This window comes from Scedosporium apiospermum (genome assembly GCF_000732125.1).
Source record: "Scedosporium apiospermum strain IHEM 14462 chromosome Unknown SEQ_SAPIO_0094, whole genome shotgun sequence".
In the NCBI taxonomy this organism is placed as follows: domain Eukaryota; kingdom Fungi; phylum Ascomycota; class Sordariomycetes; order Microascales; family Microascaceae; genus Scedosporium; species Scedosporium apiospermum.
The window spans coordinates 314,670-335,310 of NW_015971795.1; the positions used below are offsets into that span (position 1 = coordinate 314,670).

The 20,641-nt window shown below is 50.7% G+C and overlaps 3 protein-coding genes and 3 pseudogenes across 3 annotated transcripts; 4 read left to right on the plus strand and 2 right to left on the minus strand.

Annotated features, from left to right (window-relative positions):
- Nucleotides 1-1,808: 1,808 nt before the first annotated feature.
- On the minus strand, nt 1,809-3,314 carry SAPIO_CDS4779 (Uncharacterized protein; the record flags this gene model as incomplete). The annotated part of the gene is made up of 4 exons (XM_016787250.1): nt 1,809-1,956; nt 2,028-2,188; nt 2,248-2,900; nt 2,981-3,314. 4 exons carry the CDS (start codon nt 3,312-3,314, stop codon nt 1,809-1,811), a joined length of 1,296 nt encoding a protein of 431 aa, XP_016643129.1.
- A 1,528-nt stretch (nt 3,315-4,842) lies between these two features.
- Nucleotides 4,843-7,556, minus strand: SAPIO_CDS4780 (annotated as a pseudogene; the record flags this gene model as incomplete).
- A 286-nt stretch (nt 7,557-7,842) lies between these two features.
- SAPIO_CDS4781 lies at nt 7,843-8,739 on the plus strand (annotated as a pseudogene; the record flags this gene model as incomplete).
- Nucleotides 8,740-12,504: 3,765 nt separating this feature from the next.
- On the plus strand, nt 12,505-13,956 carry SAPIO_CDS4782 (uncharacterized protein; the record flags this gene model as incomplete). The annotated part of the gene is made up of 5 exons (XM_016787251.1): nt 12,505-12,577; nt 12,667-12,692; nt 12,761-12,797; nt 12,915-13,371; nt 13,440-13,956. The coding sequence occupies 5 exons, from the start codon at nt 12,505-12,507 to the stop codon at nt 13,954-13,956; spliced, it is 1,110 nt and encodes a 369-aa protein (XP_016643130.1).
- Nucleotides 13,957-15,749: 1,793 nt separating this feature from the next.
- SAPIO_CDS4783 (Alcohol oxidase) lies at nt 15,750-18,123 on the plus strand (the record flags this gene model as incomplete). The annotated part of the gene is made up of 6 exons (XM_016787252.1): nt 15,750-15,939; nt 16,028-16,326; nt 16,460-16,583; nt 16,658-17,113; nt 17,221-17,993; nt 18,076-18,123. 6 exons carry the CDS (start codon nt 15,750-15,752, stop codon nt 18,121-18,123), a joined length of 1,890 nt encoding a protein of 629 aa, XP_016643131.1.
- A 652-nt stretch (nt 18,124-18,775) lies between these two features.
- Nucleotides 18,776-19,585, plus strand: SAPIO_CDS4784 (annotated as a pseudogene; the record flags this gene model as incomplete).
- Nucleotides 19,586-20,641: the final 1,056 nt, after the last annotated feature.

Below are 20,641 nucleotides of genomic sequence, written 5' to 3' on the forward strand. Positions count from 1 at the left end.
CGCATGCCCGCAAACTATCCACGTAGGGACTTTTGGGCAGGTTGACTCTTGCACAACCCACATACGAGTCCACCAAGCCCGACCAAGCAGTTTCTGCAAGGCTATCCACGGCCGCTCATTGGACGGCTTATTCAGACGCCCAAATAAACCGGAATTTTCGCTCCTTTGCGTGAATGATACTTCTCGGTCACAATCCTCGCCTCGGAGTTGCTTGACATAATCGTGTACGGCATGGAGAGTCCCCATTGCCAGCAAGCTGCCATCTGCTTCGGGTCCTAGCCAAACGTATATCTTCTGCGCATTTTCGTAGATGTTCGTCATTCTCCGCACTTGGATTGATTTTTCTCTGTAATCTTCCTGGTTTATACAAATAGCGTCTATCCAAAAGAGCGTAGACTCTTCGCCAGGTTGGTTGCGGAATCGCCGTAGAGCCGAATGCAAATTTCTTGTGACGTGGAATAGCCCTCCGTTCAGCAGGACTGGGACAGTATCACGCGGGTCTCCCCACGTATACGATAATGCTATATATGGAAGCATGTCGCCATCTATGATTCCGCCGCAGCCAGTATCCATCCCTACTCGGCCAGGCTGCACTGTAAGACGCAATGAAATCACATCGTCTGTGTCTCCTTTGAGCACGTTGACAAGACGAAGCTGCCATCTGTGACTGAGAGGGACGTGGCGAAATGTCTGGGGAACAACGAAGATTGGCAGGAAGGGCCGTAGTGGCTGGAACTGTCTTTGCGCTCTAGTCTGCAATGTTGAGAACATCTGAAACGGCGTCATGTCCAGAGAGGAGGCTAGAAGACTATGGGGCTTGTTGGGCTACGGCAGCAGTGGCAGAGACCGTGAAATAGAGGTGGAAGAAAGGGAACCTGTCTTGAAACAATTCATGGCGCCGCACTATTTATGTGGGGTCAAACCAGGGTGTTGGGCAAATCCAACGGCTATTTCCAGGCAATATTACGAATCATTTCGTGTGGAAGACGGCGTATGACAGTGCTGTTTGGCTAGGCTTGCTAGCCTTCATATTGACATTGGCTTAAGCAGTAGCCGCATAATAGCTTTGTACCCTAAACTAATAGCCACAATCAGTGGCGTCCCGCCTGCACACGGTATATTAACATTAGCATTGAGGTCCACCCCATGCTTAACTAGAAGCAGTATAGGGCTCTCCACTGTTGCATGAGTTTCTCAAAGCAACTCCGCGAAATGCCCGTCTCTAGCTCCGAGTCGGAGATTCTGCTTCGCGGATGGGTGGATATTGTGGAAGCATTCGTGAAAGCAGGCGCGGATCCGCGAATGAACCAGAACTCTCAGCTGGGATCCTGCATCAGCGAAGCGTTTGGCTTTTTCATGCCACTTCAGTCCAGGAGATTAGAGAAGATTCTGAAGGCGGAGCGGAAACGATGGTCTTTGAAGGGCAAATTCTTGGTTCCCCCGTTCAAGCGAGATACCCCTACCTTTAGCGAAATGACGCCCATTCCGGCACTCAACCGGATCTCTTCAACCGAGCCACCCCCGGTTCCGTGGGATAAATTTTATCGAGGGCGTGTCCGACGTAATCGCAAGAGTCGTAGATATCCGGGACCAGACCGGTCGCGTCGCTGTTCTACTGGAAGCCCTGGAGTGCATAATAGACTGCAAGACCCTTGATCGACGACGGCTTGACGCGAATTGAACTCACGGAAATCTTTATCTAGCCGTCGGCATCTCATTAAGAGGTAAAGCAAAGAGTTGGATCCTGTATCTACTTTTTCGTCTGCTTACATACTTCTCGCCGCCTTTCACCAAAGATTTTCCCTCCTTCACAAGCGCCGGCGAAGTACCACTTCACACTCAGCAGCCTTGTTAAAGAACCCTTCTCTAAGAACGGTCGGCTTACCATGAGACCTTTCGACGTCGTAGAGCTTAAACAGAAGTGCCATCGCCTTGAGGACCTCTGCCCAAGCAAAGCTACGTCCGTTAGCTGAATGATAAATTTCATCGGACCTATACCGCACGTAAATTCCAAGGTAATCACTCACTTTCTCCCAATACAGGCTCGAGGCCCCGTGGAAAACGGTAGGAAATTCTCTAGGAGCTTTTGTGCATCTGGCCCGAGCCATCTTTCTGGTTTGAATTCCTTGGGTGAGATGAATATGTCTGGGTTCATCATGACACCGCACGTCGGCACGCTGACGATGGTCTGATAGGTTTTCAGGTTAGCGCCCGATAGAGTGTATCCTCCTCACATTGAAAGCTCACATTCTCAGGTATGAATTTCCCGGCGATCATTTTCCCGCCCTTCGGAGTGATGCGTTCTAGACCGGTTGCACTGGTGGGTCGGAACCTCATCACCTCCCTCAAGACAGCAACCAAGAAAGGCAAATTGACCACCTGACGTTCTTGCGGGACCCAGTCATCTTCCTGCTCTCCAGGCCATGTCTCGTCTAGTTCCTGCTGGATCCGTGCCTGCAATTGTCGGTCTCTCGAGACGATATCTATAAAATTTGTCATTGTGCTGCTGGTTGTATCGCTACCTCCTACGATGAAACTGATATATTCAGCGATGACCTCGTCCTCTTCGATAGGTTCTTTGTTCTTGGGATCTGTGGCCGCAAGGAGGTAGCTGAGGATGTCTCGACGGTCTTCCTTGGACTCTTTGCGCCGAAGATACGCCTCGCGGCCGATTTTCTCGATGCTGGCAGTGGCTCTGAGACCCGAGCTCCAAAATGAATCGAAAAAGTTGTATTTTGCCAGAGGTTTCATCCAAGTTGGTAGAGTGCCGAGGGCGTTTAGGACTTCCCCGCGGACATCGATTGTGTGGATAAGGTTGTATGGATCGTTGCCCTTTTCAATGAAGCCGAAAGGTCGACCAAATGCGAAGCTCCCAATTACGTCAAAGGCCAGGAAGTTAGCTACGATCACGAAATAATTAGCACAGCGCGCTAAAAGCAAATGGAAATGGCCTAGCAAGGCATCCAGTTCGTGTCCTTACTCCACACAACCATGTCCAGATGCCCTTGTTCCCTGTCATGTATCCGCTGTAGCCGACGTTTCCATGATAAGAGCTCCGCATTCATGTGGGGCTCAAAGTCGGCCAGAGAACGCGCAGCAAACGCCGGGTTCAAGAATTTCCGTTTCCTGACGTGCGTGGCTACATCTCGAGCGTTGAAGATGACTGGTCTGACTTGTAGGAAGGCATCATAGAACTGGCTCTTCGTGAAGCCGGTTTTATGACCGTAGATTTGGGTAACAGCCACGGGGTCGTTGATGGAAATGTGGTTTGGCGCGATGCGGACAAATTCGCCGTACTTTTCGTGCTCCTTCATGACAGCAGCTGAACGGCGGCCGTGGCGGCACTCTTTGACTAGCCATAAGGACGAAAATTTAGCCCAGAAGGGCCCCGGAAAATGACGGAGCCCGGAGAAAACTGAAAGGGCGATTTGGGTAAGGATCTTAGACAATCGAATTAGCTGTTGCTGGAGCAAGGGAGGTTGTGTATTCACAGGTGTTCCCTACTGCGAGTGATGCTAGTGCTAGTAGGCTATATGCCGCCACATTGACGGATTTTAACAGATCCAGTGTCTCCTGATTGCTCATAATCGCCATGTTCTGTCGTGATTGCGGGCATCGAAGGATGTAATTAATATAGCCTTCTCGCCCACAGGTATTGGCGAAATGACAGACGTGCCAAATGGTAAAATGAACTTCTTTATACCGAGTCCAATCGTACCCGACAACGACGTGATGTTGGAGGATGGATATGCAGCGAGGCGGTTCGCTATGGGGGATGAGCGGTTCATCGGTCCGGTGCGGGGTATCTCACCGTGGGATCTCGGGGAACCGTCGGGACAGGTGTAGGCCGGTAAGTAAGCACGGCGATACGGCCTACCTACAGCCCAGCTACCCCCAGTTTCCCAGACTTCGACTTCCCTGGACTTCCCCAGATTCCAATGGTCATCCTCTGAAAGCTTATTCGCTGAAGGGCTGAAGCCAAGATGTAGAATCCGATGATACCGCTGTGACACGGATTCTTCCCGGTGGGAGGCACCACGCCGTAGTCTCTGTGCATATGAAGAGCCGACGCCCCGCAAGAGTGCGCTTTTGATAATTTTAAAATCGAGCCTTAGATTATTCTTGCTTCACAAACACACCGGTGCGTCCTGCTCAATGTGGAAGTCAAGGAGAGTCCCCAAATCATGTCCCGCGACGAAGAGCCGAAGCCGACGTCATCTTCCATTGAGGTTGATGCCGCTGTCGAGACTTCTGTTCGAAAGAAGCTCGATTGGCATCTTATGCCTATATTGAAACTAGTTTACCTCTCTGATTTCGTCGAGAGGTCGAATGCTGGTTCTTAATGAGACGGGTCGGTACACCACAACATCACACATCGAAAAAGGAGCGAATGGGTGGCCAACGATCCGAAACAAACTCCCATTACAAACCGAAAACACTTCTTATTGACGGAGGGGTTGTATTAAGTTGATGAATGTAATACAGGAAGAGAACACACATTAAAAGTCCCTTATAGAAAAGGGATGATGGATGACATGCAGTCACATGAAGGAATGAGGCAGGGCGTCGAATCCCAAGTCCTGCGAATTAGAATGAATGATGAAAGGGAACCAACTGTATTGTCACCTGGATAATGGCTGAAAAGATCGCGAAACAAGGAGCTGAACAGTATCATAAAACTGGACAGAATGAGCTGTAAAGGCTTGCTAAACTCTTAAGCCAAAGGAAGAAAAGCAATTAATAGAAGAAACCTTCCATCTTGGGAGAGGGAAGTGCCTTTCCGGTCCACTTAGCCCTTGCTCCATGAGCTCTAGCGTAGGAACCACCATCCGCACCATCACATCAAGATGCGCCGTGAGAATTCAGCAAGCGTACAATAGCCTCATGCGTTGCCAAAGCGAGATCGCTCGCATGGACATTAGCGCCGTACTCAATAAGCAGCCGCACAGCAGCCTCATATCCTTCGCCAGTAGCAACTGCCAGGGCTGTCTGGCCATCGACATTCATGGCGTTGATGTCGGCGTCATTGTTTATTAGAAGCCGCATAATGGCCTCACGCCCTTGGCGAGCAGCGTAGATCAGCATTGTGTCGCCTGATATGTCGTCTTTCGCATTAACATCAATACCATGCTCAAGTAGCAGCTGTAAAGTAGCTTCGTCCCCCTTTAGAGCAGCCCAGAATAGATTTCGGTTATCATTTGCATTGACATCAGCGCCGTGCTCAAGCAGTAGCCGCACAATGGCCTTTTGCCTAGTTAAGATAGCTAAGTTCAGCGCCGTGGAGCCGCCAGGCAAGAGTTTGGCGTTAACATCAGCGTTATTGTTGACTAGCAGCTGCACAATGGTCTCATTCTGTGTGGAGATGGCGTACGCCAGTGCTCTTTTGCCGGGCTTGCCGACCTTCATATTAACATCGGCGCCGTGCTTAAGCAGTAGCCGCACAACAGCTTCATCCCCTAAACTGACCGCCACGATCAGTGGAGTCGGGCCATTCTCGGCCTCGAGATTGATATCGGCACCCTTTTCGAGTAGCAGTTGTACAATGTCGCGGTATCCTCCGACGGCGGACACTATCAGCGCTGTGAAGCCGGACTCCTTGTCCTTTATGTTGACATCAGGGTTGTAATCAAGTAGCAACCGAACAGTGGCCTTGAGCCCTCTCCGAGCCGCAAAAAAGAGCGGGGTCCTTCCTCTATCATCCATCTTGTCCACAAGCTTTTGGAATGTAAATCTTCGAGCCTTCTGTGCAAGTAACTTCCGGGCTAACAAATCGATCCCAAAATAGCAAGCAGTATGTAATAGAGGCACGTTGTACAACGGCCATGGTGGCTCGGCTTTTTGGTAGCTCTCCCACCAGTTTTTCCGTACACGGGACTTCTTCTGGAAGAATGGCCGTGAAAAGCTAAGTTCCTTATCTGCATGAGCAGAAGACTTTCTTGCGTGCTCGGCCCAATGCAGCGATGCGTAGTTTAATAAGGGAGATTTCTCCAGAACCGACGCATCGTTAATATCCAGAGGCTCATATCGCAAGTCACTCTTTTCAATGCAATCAAGACAGACTCCTGTTAGTTTAGAATGCGCCTCCTCTCCCTCGATACGAAATCCCTCGAGAATTGGGTCCTCATCACGCTCCTTTCGTAGCAAATAGTCTCGAGCTGATTGGTGGACGAGGTGGACCTCATCGACAGCGCTGTCTTCTGGATGGTTCTCGAGGCGGATCCGAAGGATAGGCCCACACATGGTAATATGATCGCGGATGGTCCGGTCGCTGCTAAGAGGCGCAATGGAAGGGATAGCGATGGCTCCTGTTAGTTCGTGCACAGTTAGAGGACGAACAGCCATCGTAACCCAACGTAAGATTTCAGAGATGATGGACTGCCGACCAGCCTCCGTCCGCAGCAACATTCGACTGTAAATTGCAGGCAGCCCTGGTGGAACACTATGCAGAACCTCCATAATTTCATGGGATGTCCGTTTTTTTGATAGTTCGTGCATGACGAAGCCCACCCACAGAAAAGTGCCCTCAGCTCGACTTAGAAGCTCATCTTCAACCCTCTTGCGAATGTCATTGAACCCTGGTACCCTTGATAATTGCAGAACGCTAGTGGAAATACACCGTTTAATGTCGTCGTTCACGTATTCGTCGTTGTCGGGATCTAATTTCACTTGGGGGAAGACTTCTAGCCCATCGATCTTCCGGCTGACAATCACCAACTTGAACTGCCCACTGTTTGGTCTCGAGCTTTGCGTTGAAAAGAAGTTGCGGAATTTCCTAGCCAGTAGCCCGGCATCCTCGCATTCGTCGAGTCCATCGAGGACGCAAAAGACCTTGCCAAGGGCAGGAGCTTGCAGGACCTTTTCGAAGATGATCCAGAGAGCTTGGGGTGATGACAGCACCGCCTGGGATTTCTCCGGACTTTCGAAATCCGACAGGATGTGCTCGATCAAAGCTCGCCGTTTATTAATTAGCTGATATACCAGGCACCTGAGGATTGTCACTGCATTGTTGGGCTTCTCTCCCTGGCCGCTGCAGAAATGGAACACAAGTTCCGTGTCCTCTGATTCCTTCGTGTACCTCTCAAGCTCTTCCGTGACGAAGATGGAGAGCACTGTCTTTCCTTTACCAGGGCCACCCGAAATCCAAAGACATCGCGAATCACCATGAAGCCAATTCTGGTAGGCTTTATTCATTCTGATCCATTCGCAGGTGCCAGTAGTCCTCGGGCCTTTGGCGTCTTTCAAAGTCTCGCGATCGACGGCTGGGTCGGCGAGGAAGAGCGCATTTCGACAGGCATCAACTTTCTCTTGATGGATTTCTGTTTATTCGCAATCGTTAGTGTAAATACCCCGGAGCGTCGCTTAAGAACACGAACCTGCCGGATCTTCGGTATTATCTGGCACATGTTGGGGTCAGCAGGATTAACACTTAAGGCGTTGGCGAATAATGAACAGACAGCTTCCTTACAATAGCGGTCCCCTTGATGTACGATGGAGTTGGAAAAAGTGTTTGTACCAAAACTATGACCTCCACCCCCTTGGATGCGTGCGGACGACATCGTCAGTCGGAAACCATGATAGATTGTATTGTAGTTTGATGAGGTTGGGAAGAGAAACGAAATGTGCGAATTCAGCTGACGGCAATGTAAATCGCTGAGCCACGTAAAGATTTATGCAGGACCTTGGGGGGCTGAGCCATCCAATGGAAGGCATTTCCATAAGCGCTGTGGCTTGTTTGGAGGGGATTTAGATAGAGGGACGTCAGTTGGCCGGGTCAAACGGGTTCTCAGCTCGCCCCCTCCCTCTTACACTTGAGCAGCCCTTTTCATCCGCATCATCGACAATATGGCTGAACCAGTTGGAGCGACTCTCGGCGCCGTGTCGCTTGCCACCGCCTTGTCAGGGATCTTCGTGTCCGTGGTAGAATGCTTTGAATATGTTGAGCTTGGTCGTCGTTTCGCCCCGGACTTTGACAAGTCCCAGGCGCGACTTGCGGCATTAAGGCTGGAAATTACGAGATGGGGCGTATCTGCTGGTGTTCTCCCAGATCCACGAACGGGGAAATGTCGAATAGTCAACGTCGACGCTAAAAGTGCCAGTACCGGAGAGGACCTGCTCGCGGCAATCCAATGCGATATCCTCGAAGTGGAACGCAAATCGGCGAAATATCGCGACCAGCCACCGCCGTTGGCAAATGCGGCGGATTTGACGATTCTTGGCCCCGACGATATGGACACACCGACAAGGGCATTGAACTCTCGCGCAAATGCCATCATTACCAAGCGAGTTCGCGGGCTGTTGTGGGGACGAAAGACGAGATGGGCCCTGTATGAGAAGAAGCTCTTTGACCGGCTCCTAGATGATATTACTGAGAATCTGGGCCATCTCGAAAAGTTGTTTCCTCAAGTTGTAGAGCCTCAGCAAGAGTTGTGTCGCATAGAAGTCGAGGAAGTTCAACAAGTTCCAGGCGACCAGTCGAACGCGGTTATGGAGCTGCTTCACGACGCTTCCCGAGCCAACAAAGACACGTTACTGGAGCAAGCAGTGCAAGAGGCCATCTCGAAGGGCGGGGGTCACCGATGGCAGCGGACAGAAGTGAGCGACGACGTCGACTTGCAACAGGGCGACCGCATTAGCCAAGCCTACGGAGGTCAGTCGCGTCTGAGTAGAGCTGGCCATGATTACGGCGTAACGGTCGGGTCGGGTCATGCGAAGATTCACCAGGGAGATACTTACGGGTGATGCGAACACCATAACTCTGGTGGTGAGACGGTGAAAGAAGTGTTGACTGGCCTTGACACATGTTAGTTCTTCCCTGGGAAGAATAATGTGCTCTCAGAGAGGCAGAAGGAGGAATTTTCAGACTAAGGAGATGGATGGAGGACTTCATTTTCTTACTTCCTTAATTCTTTTCTTTTTCCTTCTCGTTTTCCTTTTCCTAGTTTTCGACAGTTCGTTATCAATATCATGCTGGTGGGTTTCCGGTGGCTAGTTCTACTCCTCTCTCAAATGCGATTCGCTCTTCACAGGTTCCGATTCCACGGAACTAGGATTCGGGATTTTGTTCACTCTTTCCAGTCGATTGTGCTCGTTCAAGCCTGATGATACATGTCGGAGTATTGTCATTTTCCCGCTTCAGGGGAATGCTGATTCACGGCCTCAATTCTGTGGGAAGTAGGCGTCACCTCGTATCGAATCCTGCCGGTTCCACTTCCTACACGAGAGTTAGTAGGTTCCCATTCTCGCTGGAGCTCAACGCCCAGCACTTCCTATTCCTCCCTGATTACAACGATCTCTGCCTTAATTTTTTTTAATACTGCTCTTATCATGGGATAGCTAGTAATCACCGGTGCTACTACTGCTGTCCTTGCGGTCAAACCTGCTAATGCTACGGATGTCCCGGCGGCTCAGCGGTCAGCTACCGCCGGTGAGGACAACCGGCCGTCCTGTGTCTCTTGTTTTTCACAACACCAAGTCCCCGCAACAGATCACAACACTAAGAGACTACACTAGTTCTTGGAGGCCCAACCGGCATAAACACAACTTACTAGGGTTTTCCAATCGGATCACTCCCACAACCACGGCCAGGATAAGCCGGGACTCGAGAAGCGTGGGTGCGCAATCGCCCCACAATAAATTGGAAATTGGACTGTGTTATTAGCGCAATAGCGGTGATCGTAGGTGCCACTATGGTGGTACTGACAGAGTACACTAGATCTTTTAGTGCTTACAAGAGAGGGACTTGAGAGGTAGTGAATACAATTATAACGGTTTCCCATTGATCGGGGGACCATGTAGACACGAACGAGTAAGATGGTCGTTGGATCAAGTCCTTCAGTATAGAGTAAATAGATTAATAAAGTACTTCTCCGCACTTACTTTGAACTAATGCCGTGGCCTTATTGAGAATGCCCAAAGACGGCTGCGACGAGAACACACTCTGCATATCAGTCCAACAGTTTGTCGTGAAGGACTACAAAGCACTGTTCCTAATCGACCGCATTATCCACTGTGAAAATGGCATGGAAACCGTTCATGGCAATGCACACAGAAACTAAGCCAGGAGTCCCCAGACACTCGTATTGGAAAAGAGTTAGGCCTGTCCCGTTTGAAGCGCGGAGGTAGTGCACCTTTGACCAAGCTTATCGAAACGGTTCCAGTTACGACCGACGCCATTGATCCCCGAAGACCGATATTCTTGACTCGTTGCAGCTTTCACATCCTTTGCAGAACCAACAGAGATAGTTATCATGGCACCTCCGTAGCTCTATCTAGAGCCTTTTTCGCATCATGGCGTTGATCTCCATCGCTCTGGAGAACATTCGTAGCTCGTCTATGTACAGATAGATATCTTACTTCGTAGAGCTCTTGTTCACGTACCTGGCTTCTTGGCATTTGTTTGCAAAGGTGTCTGCGTTGAACTTCTGAAATTGTAGGGTTAGGTCGGCCTGACGAGAAGTACTTCGCCTCCAAGCATCGTCAAGAATCGCCAAGACGGCTCTCCTCTCCGAATTTCATCCGGGGGAAGAACATCGCCCCAATGAGTTTATATACCCCAGTGAATGTCAGTCACAGTTTTGGGGTTCAGCTAGCTACGCCGTCCAGTCGGGTTCGGGTCGGCCCCACCAAGTCTGGATTAGGATATTTCATCAAATCCTATCAAATCCTAATGCTACAACGATGTACTGGGGAGATTCGAGATTGGTTGAAAAAGTGAGGCGCTATCCACAAGCTCCAAAGATGGCAGTTTGACAGGAAAAGGGGGTAATTACAGTGGGTCGGGCCTGGTGTTGTGGCGACGCAGGAGCGACCTGACTTCTTTTTTTCGTTTTTAACTCATGTAGCACTATCCCTCAACAGCCGGAGCCAACAACAGTACGGAGTATTGAAGATGTTAGCCTGTGTGGCCGGGGATGGCGGAGCTGTGCCCAAATCTGGACACTAGTTGCCGGATTGGGTGAATTGCTCTGCTAAGTGTCTTGGTGAAGTGGGTCTGGGCCAACCCCTGACACGCAAGTGGCATTCTGCGGTCCTTTTGCTCTTCCTTGCGCGCGATGGAGCGTTTCTTAAAGTTTACGACCGTGAAGAAATTGCTCACCGAACCAGGGTAGGGATATCCGTTGGTGACGACTGGTACGTAATGTGCATGGATCATGCTGGATCATGAAGAGGACCCCTAGGGCCTGGTCGTGCTTAGCGCAATCCATCGAGCTCCACACCGGAGCCGGAGACCGGAAAAGAGTGTGTTGGATGGACCTCAAGCCGGAACCATCCTTGTCAGGCACTAAACTTAACTCGCGGACGGCTCATTGTTCCTCCGTCCGACTGGACTGTCTTCGCAGCGTTACGAAGTATGAGTGGACGCTAGGCTCTTAGTCAATGAGACTCCGGAACTTATCCGAGTGCGCGGGCTTTTCTCTAAGTGTTCGGGAGTAAAATCAATCTTACGGGAATAGTTTGTCGGGAAGGTTTGCTATCCGGGGAATAGTGGTGATGATGTATATTGTAACTGGCCAGCTTGATTCCCAGGCGGGGAAAGGGGAGGCCAGTGGTGTAGATTGGAAGGAAGCGAGTGCCTCGCAAGGGTTGAAACCATTTCCAGCTCCGTAAAAATGGACCCTTGGCAAATCGGGTACATGACAGTGACACTACTGGTCCAAATTGCTTCCTAGCAGAGTGAGGTGACACTGGACTGGGAGACCTGATGCAACAATGCTGTGTCATTCTGGAAGGGACGTACGATGTATGCACGAAGTATGCCTCCTCGAAGGAAGAGATGTCACTATTACAGGGAATACCCTGTGATATCGGTCCTAGATGAAGATTTTTACCGGGGAGGAAGGTATTCCCATCTCGTTGATCTCTAAACAGGCAAGAGAAAGATGCCCGCCATCATGCATACAACATTATGTTATTTTTCTTCCTCCCTCCTTGTACCTAGATACCCTTGTACGCAATGCGAGTTCTTGGTAATTTTTTTTTCCCCGGCGCCTTCTAATAATCGTCCGGACTAGACCATATCGAGATCTCCTGCTTCGTTTTATGGTCCTCGGGTCTGCACTCTGCAGTGTATAGTAAAATCAGAGAGCAACCAGATCTCCTGGGTTGTCCGCCTTGCCACCCAGTGATAATTTTGATATTGTCACTCGATACCATGTAAAGGCAAGCGTCACAGGTTCTTTTTAAGGCCGCATTGCCCCATCCTCTTCCTTGTATTTGGTATTTTTATCTTTTTTTCTCTTTTTCGTGCTTCGGCTGCCCTACGAACTGTCGATCACCGACGATCTTTCTCTATTTCTATCTCGCTAACCCTTCCGACCCGTTACCGATTCAGGGATCCTCAACTTAACACCTAGGTTTCGCCGTTCCAGGCCATAACCAGCGGAGTGGAACGTGATGATGGAGTCCGCTGGGCTCATGGCGCGAGCATGGGCTCCCGGAACGGATTTCCCGCCGCCGAAGGAAATGAATTGGCTTCACCATCTGGGGTTGGCGATTATCTGCATCATGTGGATATTGTCTCTCATAGTCATCAGCTTAAGGATATGGTGTCGACGAACAGCGAAGCAATTAGGCGTCGGTAAGTCCTTTGAACAACAGGCTTGTGTTGGCAATCAAATGTACAGTGCCAGGAAGGTGAAATGGCAGCGCTAACAAGTATTGATGTAGACGATGCCCTTATTCTTGCTGCAATGGTAGGTCGAGAGATGTTTACGGTAGCAAATAAGGATTTACAGACTGGTTCACTTACGACAAATTCCAGGCTGTCAACACAGGCTGGTTTTATACGCTGATTATGTGTAAGTTCAAGTTTTCCAAAGAAAAGGGAAGATGAGAAAAAAAGAGACCGTGAAGCGGCGAAGCAGGTGTTTTGCCTAAAAGAAGAAGCCAAAGTCTGACATACTGCCCTGGGACAGACGCGAAAACGAAATATGCCGGAATCCACTACTGGGACGCGCCCGAACTCACGTACGACCAACAAGCCACCTCGAAGCTGTACGAATGGCTCATTATCCTATTGTATCACCCCGTCCTCGGATTCGTCAAGGCGTCTGTCCTCTGCTTCGACCAAAAACTCATAGGCATCAAGAAGCCGATCCGGTACACCGTCTATGCTCTCCAGGCTATCAACGCCGGCTCCATGATTTCCATATTCTGCGTAACGCTCTTTCAGTGCAATCCCATCTCCCTCAACTGGACACCGAACTATAAGCGAGCCTGCATTAACAATATTGCTTTCAACTATGCGTACAACAGCATCGTCATCATCACTGACGTTGCTGTCTTGGCCGTGCCATTCTGGGCGTTCATGGGTCTCCAGATGCCCATTCGCTTGAAGATCGCTCTTCTTGGTGTCTTTGCGCTCGGAATTATGTAAGTGCAGCCCTTTTCTCTTCCTTCCCTTGACGATAAACCATCTCTCTAATGTACGAACCATCAAGCGTCACTGTCATCTCTTGCGTCCGCCTCATCCTCTTGGTCAACTGGTTCAACCAGTTCTACAAGGGCCTCGGTTCTAAGGACATCTACTATTCTGTCGGTTGGACCATCTCCCCTATCGAGAGCAACCTCGCTATTGTCGCCGCCTCCATGCCCGCACTTTGGCCCATGTTCCGACGAATGTTCCCCAACTTCTTCTCCGGCCTCAACAGCTCGTCGTACCCAGCCAACAGCGCTGCGCCAAGAAGCAACAAACGTGCGACGGGATTCCGCTCGCAGCTAAGCCGACCCACGGGCGCCACGCGCATTACCGATGATGATGACACTTTCGTGATGAAAACCATGAGCGCAAATGTCCATGCGGATGGCAGAGCTTCCACGCCCACGGGTTCGCAGGATGGCATCATCGATTGCAAGAACGGAATTATGCGTACAACCAACGTCGAGGTCGAGTATGAGCTGCAAGCCAGGAGCGACAAGGAAGAGTACGATAAGAAGAAGGTGGCATACGCCGTGTAGGATTACTTTGGGCGGGGCGAGATAGGGAGTGTAGTGTAATTACGCCCGATAAGTTCTATCCGCGTCCTGGCGTTCGGGGTGCAGGTCCCCTCGACGTGGAGAGGGGGCCTCTGGATATTGGTGAGACTTGTGCCTCCCCGAAAAGCCTATTATATTCTTATTGTGGTGTAGGTAGTTTTTTTAAACACACATTCTCCTTCTCCTCCCGGTCTAAGTGAGTTCATGATTACGGGTCGTGATGAAAAAGCTCTCCTCCGTATCTGAAGGGTTTTGATACATACCAAACCGGGGGTGGGGGACCACTTCCTACCTTGCCCCCGGCGATCTCCGTATCTAGTCTGCACTGACTCAGGACAGGACATTCCTTGAGCATTCGAGGGTGGGTTGGAGGGCCGCAGCGAGTTAGCCATTAGCTGAATAAGTGGTATCTCCGTGTGTGATATCCGTGTCTCTCCAAGCCCTCAGGGCCTAGAAAGAACAAAACAATGCATCTTGTAGATGCTGACACAATTTTAGGCCTTGGCGTCGGTAAAGGTCAGGTAATAAAAGGGGGCGGCCGCTGTCATCGAAAGCCGGAAGGACCGGAGAAACTCGCCAGTGGTATGGTAGTGATGTCGGCAATTCAGTCGCATACTGCAGGTCCCAAGTCCATGGCCAACGTGCGTACCAGTTGGGAATGCCGAGACGAGCATTTGAAATGAACGTCGTATTCAATATTCATTCATACTTCGCGAGAACTGCGCCCGAGGTCGCATCCCCTTGCTCTAAACCGGGGTCGCTCCTGAGATTCCGATGGATTCTTCGTCCGGTGGGGGACCGGGGGTAAAAGCCAGGATTCGCCCTAATCCAAACTAAACTGGACAGTGACTTAACCCCCACTAAAACCTGCAGGGGGCCTTTCGTGCCATAATAAGGGTCAATTACGAAGTCATTTGGGGCAATGCAGGCGAGCAGGTTGCATCGTACATCGCGTGTCCTGCAGTAAGAGCAAGGTACGGTACAGAGTCGGAACTTCCAAGTCAGGTTATTGTTGTAGAAAGGACATAGGTATCGTCTCCAGATGTTTCGAGGAAAAGGTACGGAAATGCAATGTCCTTAATTGTCTTTGGCTGCGACTTGGCAGCTCCGAGACCCGCTTCCTTCGTGCTTCGCAGAATCCCATGTCTTCTGCAAGCCACCTTGTCACCTTGACAAAGGTGTGGAAAGTAGCAGTCCATTTCTGTGGGGCGCCGGTTCCAATACTACCTCGCCATTCATGCTGCTTAAAACCACTTTCCAAAGGCCGCCTTCACCAGTGAGCAGCACTGCTGAGAAGGAAACGAAGACACGGCTTGGCGTTACCCCCTTTCAGTGCCATAAACTGTACAAGTATGTTTACCATGCCCTTACCAGGCCCCGACCGCTAGGCATGCCCCTTTAAAGTCGGCAAATGTAGCACTCGTATTTCCTTGCTGAACTTCGGCCAAGAGAAGGTGAGCCGAGCTATGGGATCTATTCGTTTGGGGGTTATTCCTTGCCGTCATCGTCCCCACAACAATCTCTCCACGTGGGTGAGTAGCATCCGTCCCCATTCGAGATCAACATATAAAAGTCGCGATGATCCTTTCTTTTTCTTTAGACTCTCGCCTCACCCCTCCCCAAGAGCAGTGTGTTTGGCGTGGAAGAGAATTAACTTTCCCTTTTAACACCATCTTCTCTCTTGCCCTTCTTGTTGGGTATCCATTCGTTTGTAGGGATTTTGTCTATCCCCCACGCTCCTTTGCCAGCAATTATTGTTTTCAACACCCTTCGCCATGCGTCTCCTCAAGGCTTTCTCCATCGGCGCTTGCGTGCTCGGTGTCGTCGAGGCCCTCCCGCGTCGGGTCTCCGACTTCTCCAAGCGACAGGTTACCCAGCTGCGGGATGAGTATGACTTCGTCATCATTGGTGGTGGTACTGCCGGTTTAACTGTCGCTGACCGTGTCTCGGCTGCCTTCCCCCACCGTATGTTATCCCTCCCATACCCCGGATACTTGGTGGCGTTCTCCATCAGCGACATGTAAGATTAATATGGATGATGTTACCTACACAGGAACCGTCCTCGTCATCGAGTACGGAAAGATTGAACAGTCTGTCGGCTACTTCGACCCCCCGGAGGACGGCAAGGGCGTTAGCCGTCTTGTTATCAGCTCGCCGCCTGTTGAGAGCGTCAACAACCGCTCCGCCGTTGTCATCCTCGGAATGACTGTCGGTGGGTCGTCCGCTGCTAACGGTCAGTTCTTCGATCGTGGTTCCAAGTATGATTACGACGAGTGGGCGCGTCTCGGTAGCCCCGAGTTCAGGGGCGGTGAGAAGTGGGACTGGGAGAACTTGTACCCTTCATTCCAGAAGGTAAGACAGATCAGATTCATATATGAAGGGTATCGAGACTAAGGGTCTTCAACCCTTTTCGGAACCTCCCCCTCCAGCATTCATCGAACCAGTCCATTCTAACTGAGTACCTCGTTACTAACAAAGACACCAGAGCTCCTTCTTGACCGAGCCCAGCCCCGAGCTTGCCGCCGAGTTCGGCTACACTTGGGATTCAGCCAGCTATGGTGGCGACTCCATCCAGGCCTCCTTCCCTCCATTCCAGTGGCCCATCCAGGGTACGCCCATGCCAATAGACTTCAGCTCGCCCCAGGTATAAAAACAATTCTAACTCTTTAACTTCTACTTCTAGGTATCTCGTGGAAGGCTTGGGAGGAGTTTGGTCTTGAGACCCCCAAAGATTGCGCCAATGGTAACAAGCATGGTCTTTGCTGGGTTCCTACCGCTCAGAACTCGGAGACCGTTGAGCGCTCGCACGCTGGTGTTGGCCACTACACCAACATTGCTGCCAGCCGACCCAACCTCGACCTCTTGGTCGAGCACAAGGTTACCCGCCTTGTGGTGGACAAGACCCAGAAGGTTCCTGCCGTCGAGTTCCGGCCCGTTGCCGGCGGCGATGTAAAGACGATCCGCCCCAAGTACGAGGTCATCCTCTCTGCCGGTGCTATCCACACCCCCCAGATTCTGCAGCGCAGCGGTGTCGCTTCTGCCAAGTATCTGAAGTCGGTCGGCATTAAACTGGTCGAGGACCTTCCCGGCGTTGGTCAGAACTTCCAGGACCACTGTGGTCCCCCAATCACCTTCTCATGTATGGCGCCTTTGTCTTTCGAACTCTTCTCCCTCCTCATTTTCTTCTTCTTGTACTCGATCCGGTAGGAAGGGGCGAAACGTTAACCCTAGTTTTGGTACTTTTAGTCGATGCTCCCCACCCTAGCGAGGCCGATATCACCAATAACGCTACCTTCGCGGCTGAGGCTGTTGCTCAGTTCCGTGAGCGTCCCGCCCGCGGCCCCTACACTCTTGGCATGGGCAACAGTGCCGCCTACGTCTCCCTTCCCAAGATCACCTCGGAGTACAAGAAGATCGTCGCCAAGATCCGAAAGCAAATCAGCGATCGATCCGCGCTCCAGTACCTCCCGGCGGGCGCTTCGGAGACCGTCCAGAAAGGTTATCTTGCCCAACTTGAGGTCATTGCCCAGGCCCTTGAGAACCCCGAGCACCCTATTTTGGAGGCTCCCTTCGCCAGCAGCCCCGGCACGGCTTTCCTCCTTAAGCCCCTGAGCCGTGGCACTGTTCTGCTTAACCCCGAGGACCACGACGCTACCCCCATTGTCAACTACCGCACCGCTGCTAATCCTATTGATATTGACATCATGGTTACTTACTTTGACTACTTCCGTCGTCTCTATGCCACCGACACCTGGCAGTCTCTCAACGCCGTTGAGGTTGCTCCCGGTGCCAACGTCACTGATCCCAGCGACATTGCCGAGTACATCAAGAACAACATTATTCAGTCTCTCATGCACCCGTGCTGCACTGCTGCCATGCTTCCTCGCGAGAAGGGTGGTGTCGTCGACTCGAAGCTTACCGTCTACGGCATCCCCGGCCTCCGTGTTGCCGACTGCTCCATCATCCCTACCCTACCAGCTGCCCACACCACCACCACCGCGTACGCTATCGGCGAGAAGGTAGGCTATTGCCCATCCAAAATACCCTCCTCTTACTCTGGGGGGTGGGGGGATCATCATTACTAACGAGTTTTTTTCTTAGGCTGCTGATATCATCATCAAGCGCTGGCAGAAGGACTGCAAGCCCTAATGATCTAACATCACGTTTAGTGGACGATCCTTAGTGGACATGGACGGGCTAACACCTGGTCGAGTTTCCCATTGGTGAATAGATGGTGGTGATTTAGCTCATTTAGTAATAATACATGTAGACTCTATCTACACTCTATCTTTCCCTTCAACTTCGTAACGTTCTCGAGTGTGGCATGTTTCTAGGGGTTGTGCTAACACAGCAAAGAATGCCAACGGAGTGAATTCTTTCTATTCAAGAGGGAAAAAGCCGCGGAGAAAGCCGCGATCAAATCATTGAAATGTATCTCAGCATCAAGTACTTCGACAACAGTGCAGGCATGAAAGGGACAACAAGGTTTCCAAATTTCAGCCGTTCCCCGACATCGGAAAAACATGAAGATGAGAACCAATCCACGACAGAGAAAGCGTACTTGACCTCGGCGTGACCGGAATCTATGTGGACATAATGTGAGGGGTGGCCTTTGCCAAGTCATTTATTGATTATTAATATTTAATGGTCAGTTACTTCCCAACTCCAAACGTCATCATGTTCCCCATCCGACATTTACTACTTCGTACATCACAACATTCTACAAAGGCCATAGGACAACTTCAAACTATCTATCTAATCTACAATCGCGTCTGTCATCGATATTTGGCAATATCACAAAATGTCTCGACGCAACTTTGACACTGGGGCCGCCGACTATGCCAAGTTTGCTGCCCTCATCAGTCGCCCCATCGCGTCCACCGCATTGAAGCGACTCCCACCTCTTGGCTCCCACAGCCGCGTGCTTGATTTGGCATGTGGCAATGGCGCAGCCACTGCCGCAATCATCGAAGAGGCCCTATCGCGAGGGAATGATCCCCCACCTACCATCCTTGGGCTTGATATTGCGCCGGGGATGGTCGACCTCTACCAGCAAATGGCAAATTCGAACTCGTGGGCCACGGTATCATCTAGAGTCCAGGATGCACAGAACCTCCAGGGCGTCCCCGACGATGAATTTGATCTCGTTTTCATGAACTTCGGAATTATGTTCACCCCGGAGGCCTCTGAATGTACCAGGGAGATTTATCGGGTGCTTAAACCGGGAGGTTATGCTGTACTTACAACCTGGAAAGATGCCGGAATCCCGCAGCTCTTGAAGCGTACTGCTGTTTCTGTTGGCGCCCCCCCGACACTCGCTCCAACCGACAATGGATGGGACACCAAGGAGAGGCTTCATTCAACAGTACAAGAAGGAGGCTTTGAGGAGGGCAACATTGAGATAGATGTAGTACCGTCTAAATGGGAAGCAGGAAGCGCTGACGGCATTGCGGAAGCGCTAAGTGCGCCATTCTGGAACTCGCTACACGATGGTACTCCGGAAGCTACATCGAGATGGCAGAAGGCCGTCAGAGAAAGTTTAACTCCTCAGCAGGAGGAGACGGCGTCGATAGATATGATTGCCTGGCTCTGTCTTGCAAAGAAGAACTAGATCTTGAGAGTAGTGATCAACGCTGAAGGAATCGAAGTTAACTTCCAAATCCTTGAATTTACTCCCTTTCCAGGCCCAGTGTCGGCGTGACCGCCCGAGTCTATAAGTAAATCGCACTACTATAGATAGCAGTAAGACCAAATTGGTATCAACAATATAATAAAAGCTCATTGTTTCTTTTTACATTTTAAAATTAATCGCGTCAGTGCTCATCCGCCCAAAGACAGCCGAGAAGTGATGAGTGTATGAATATCACCGTTTCTGGTTTCTTTCAAGATCCGGGACCCTCCACGGTATTGTATACTAGACAAGAGTATTATGCTGGCTTATATGAGCTTCACCGTAATAAGAATTGTATTATGTCGGTAGTCCATTAATCATGGCCTGGGACTATTTCGGTGTCATGCTGAGAGATCTAGAGGCCTGCTCCTTAGTGAGGATGTCGGAGTTATTACTTTTAGTGTCTCCTTTATCATCCAACTTGAAGCCTGATCCCACCTTTTGCAAACGTTGATATCTCATCTTCTTTGCATAATATACCTCATACAAGGTAACTGACGTTTGAGATAATTCTCTTTCTCATACTGGCTGACGGATGATACGAGAAGCGACTATTAACTGCCGGCAGGCAAGGCGGGGCAGCTTTGCTACGGCAACCTCTTGACTAATGATTATCAGCTAAAAGAGCTACCAATGAGCAAAGGCGGATCTCCTGCCGAATGGAACTGCGTGGCAGCTGAATAGATGTCGACGACACCTCTCAACATGTAAATGGGAACCGTGGGAACTGCCACCTTCTAGAGATCTCGTGTTCTTGAGGCGGGTTCTGGTAAGTTTCTGAGTGACGTCGGGTGACATGCGCCTCATGAGCTGCGTTGGCAAGTACTAAACGGCATACCAAGACACCGCAAGTTCGGGCCTAAGTAATACCCCGCCTGCAGTCCCCTCCGAGGCGTTCCCCAGGGCAAACTTGGAAGAGCACAAATTCACCACCAATGAAGCCACCAATGAAGCCACCAATGCAGTCACCAATGAAGCTGATTCGTCCCAAGGGAG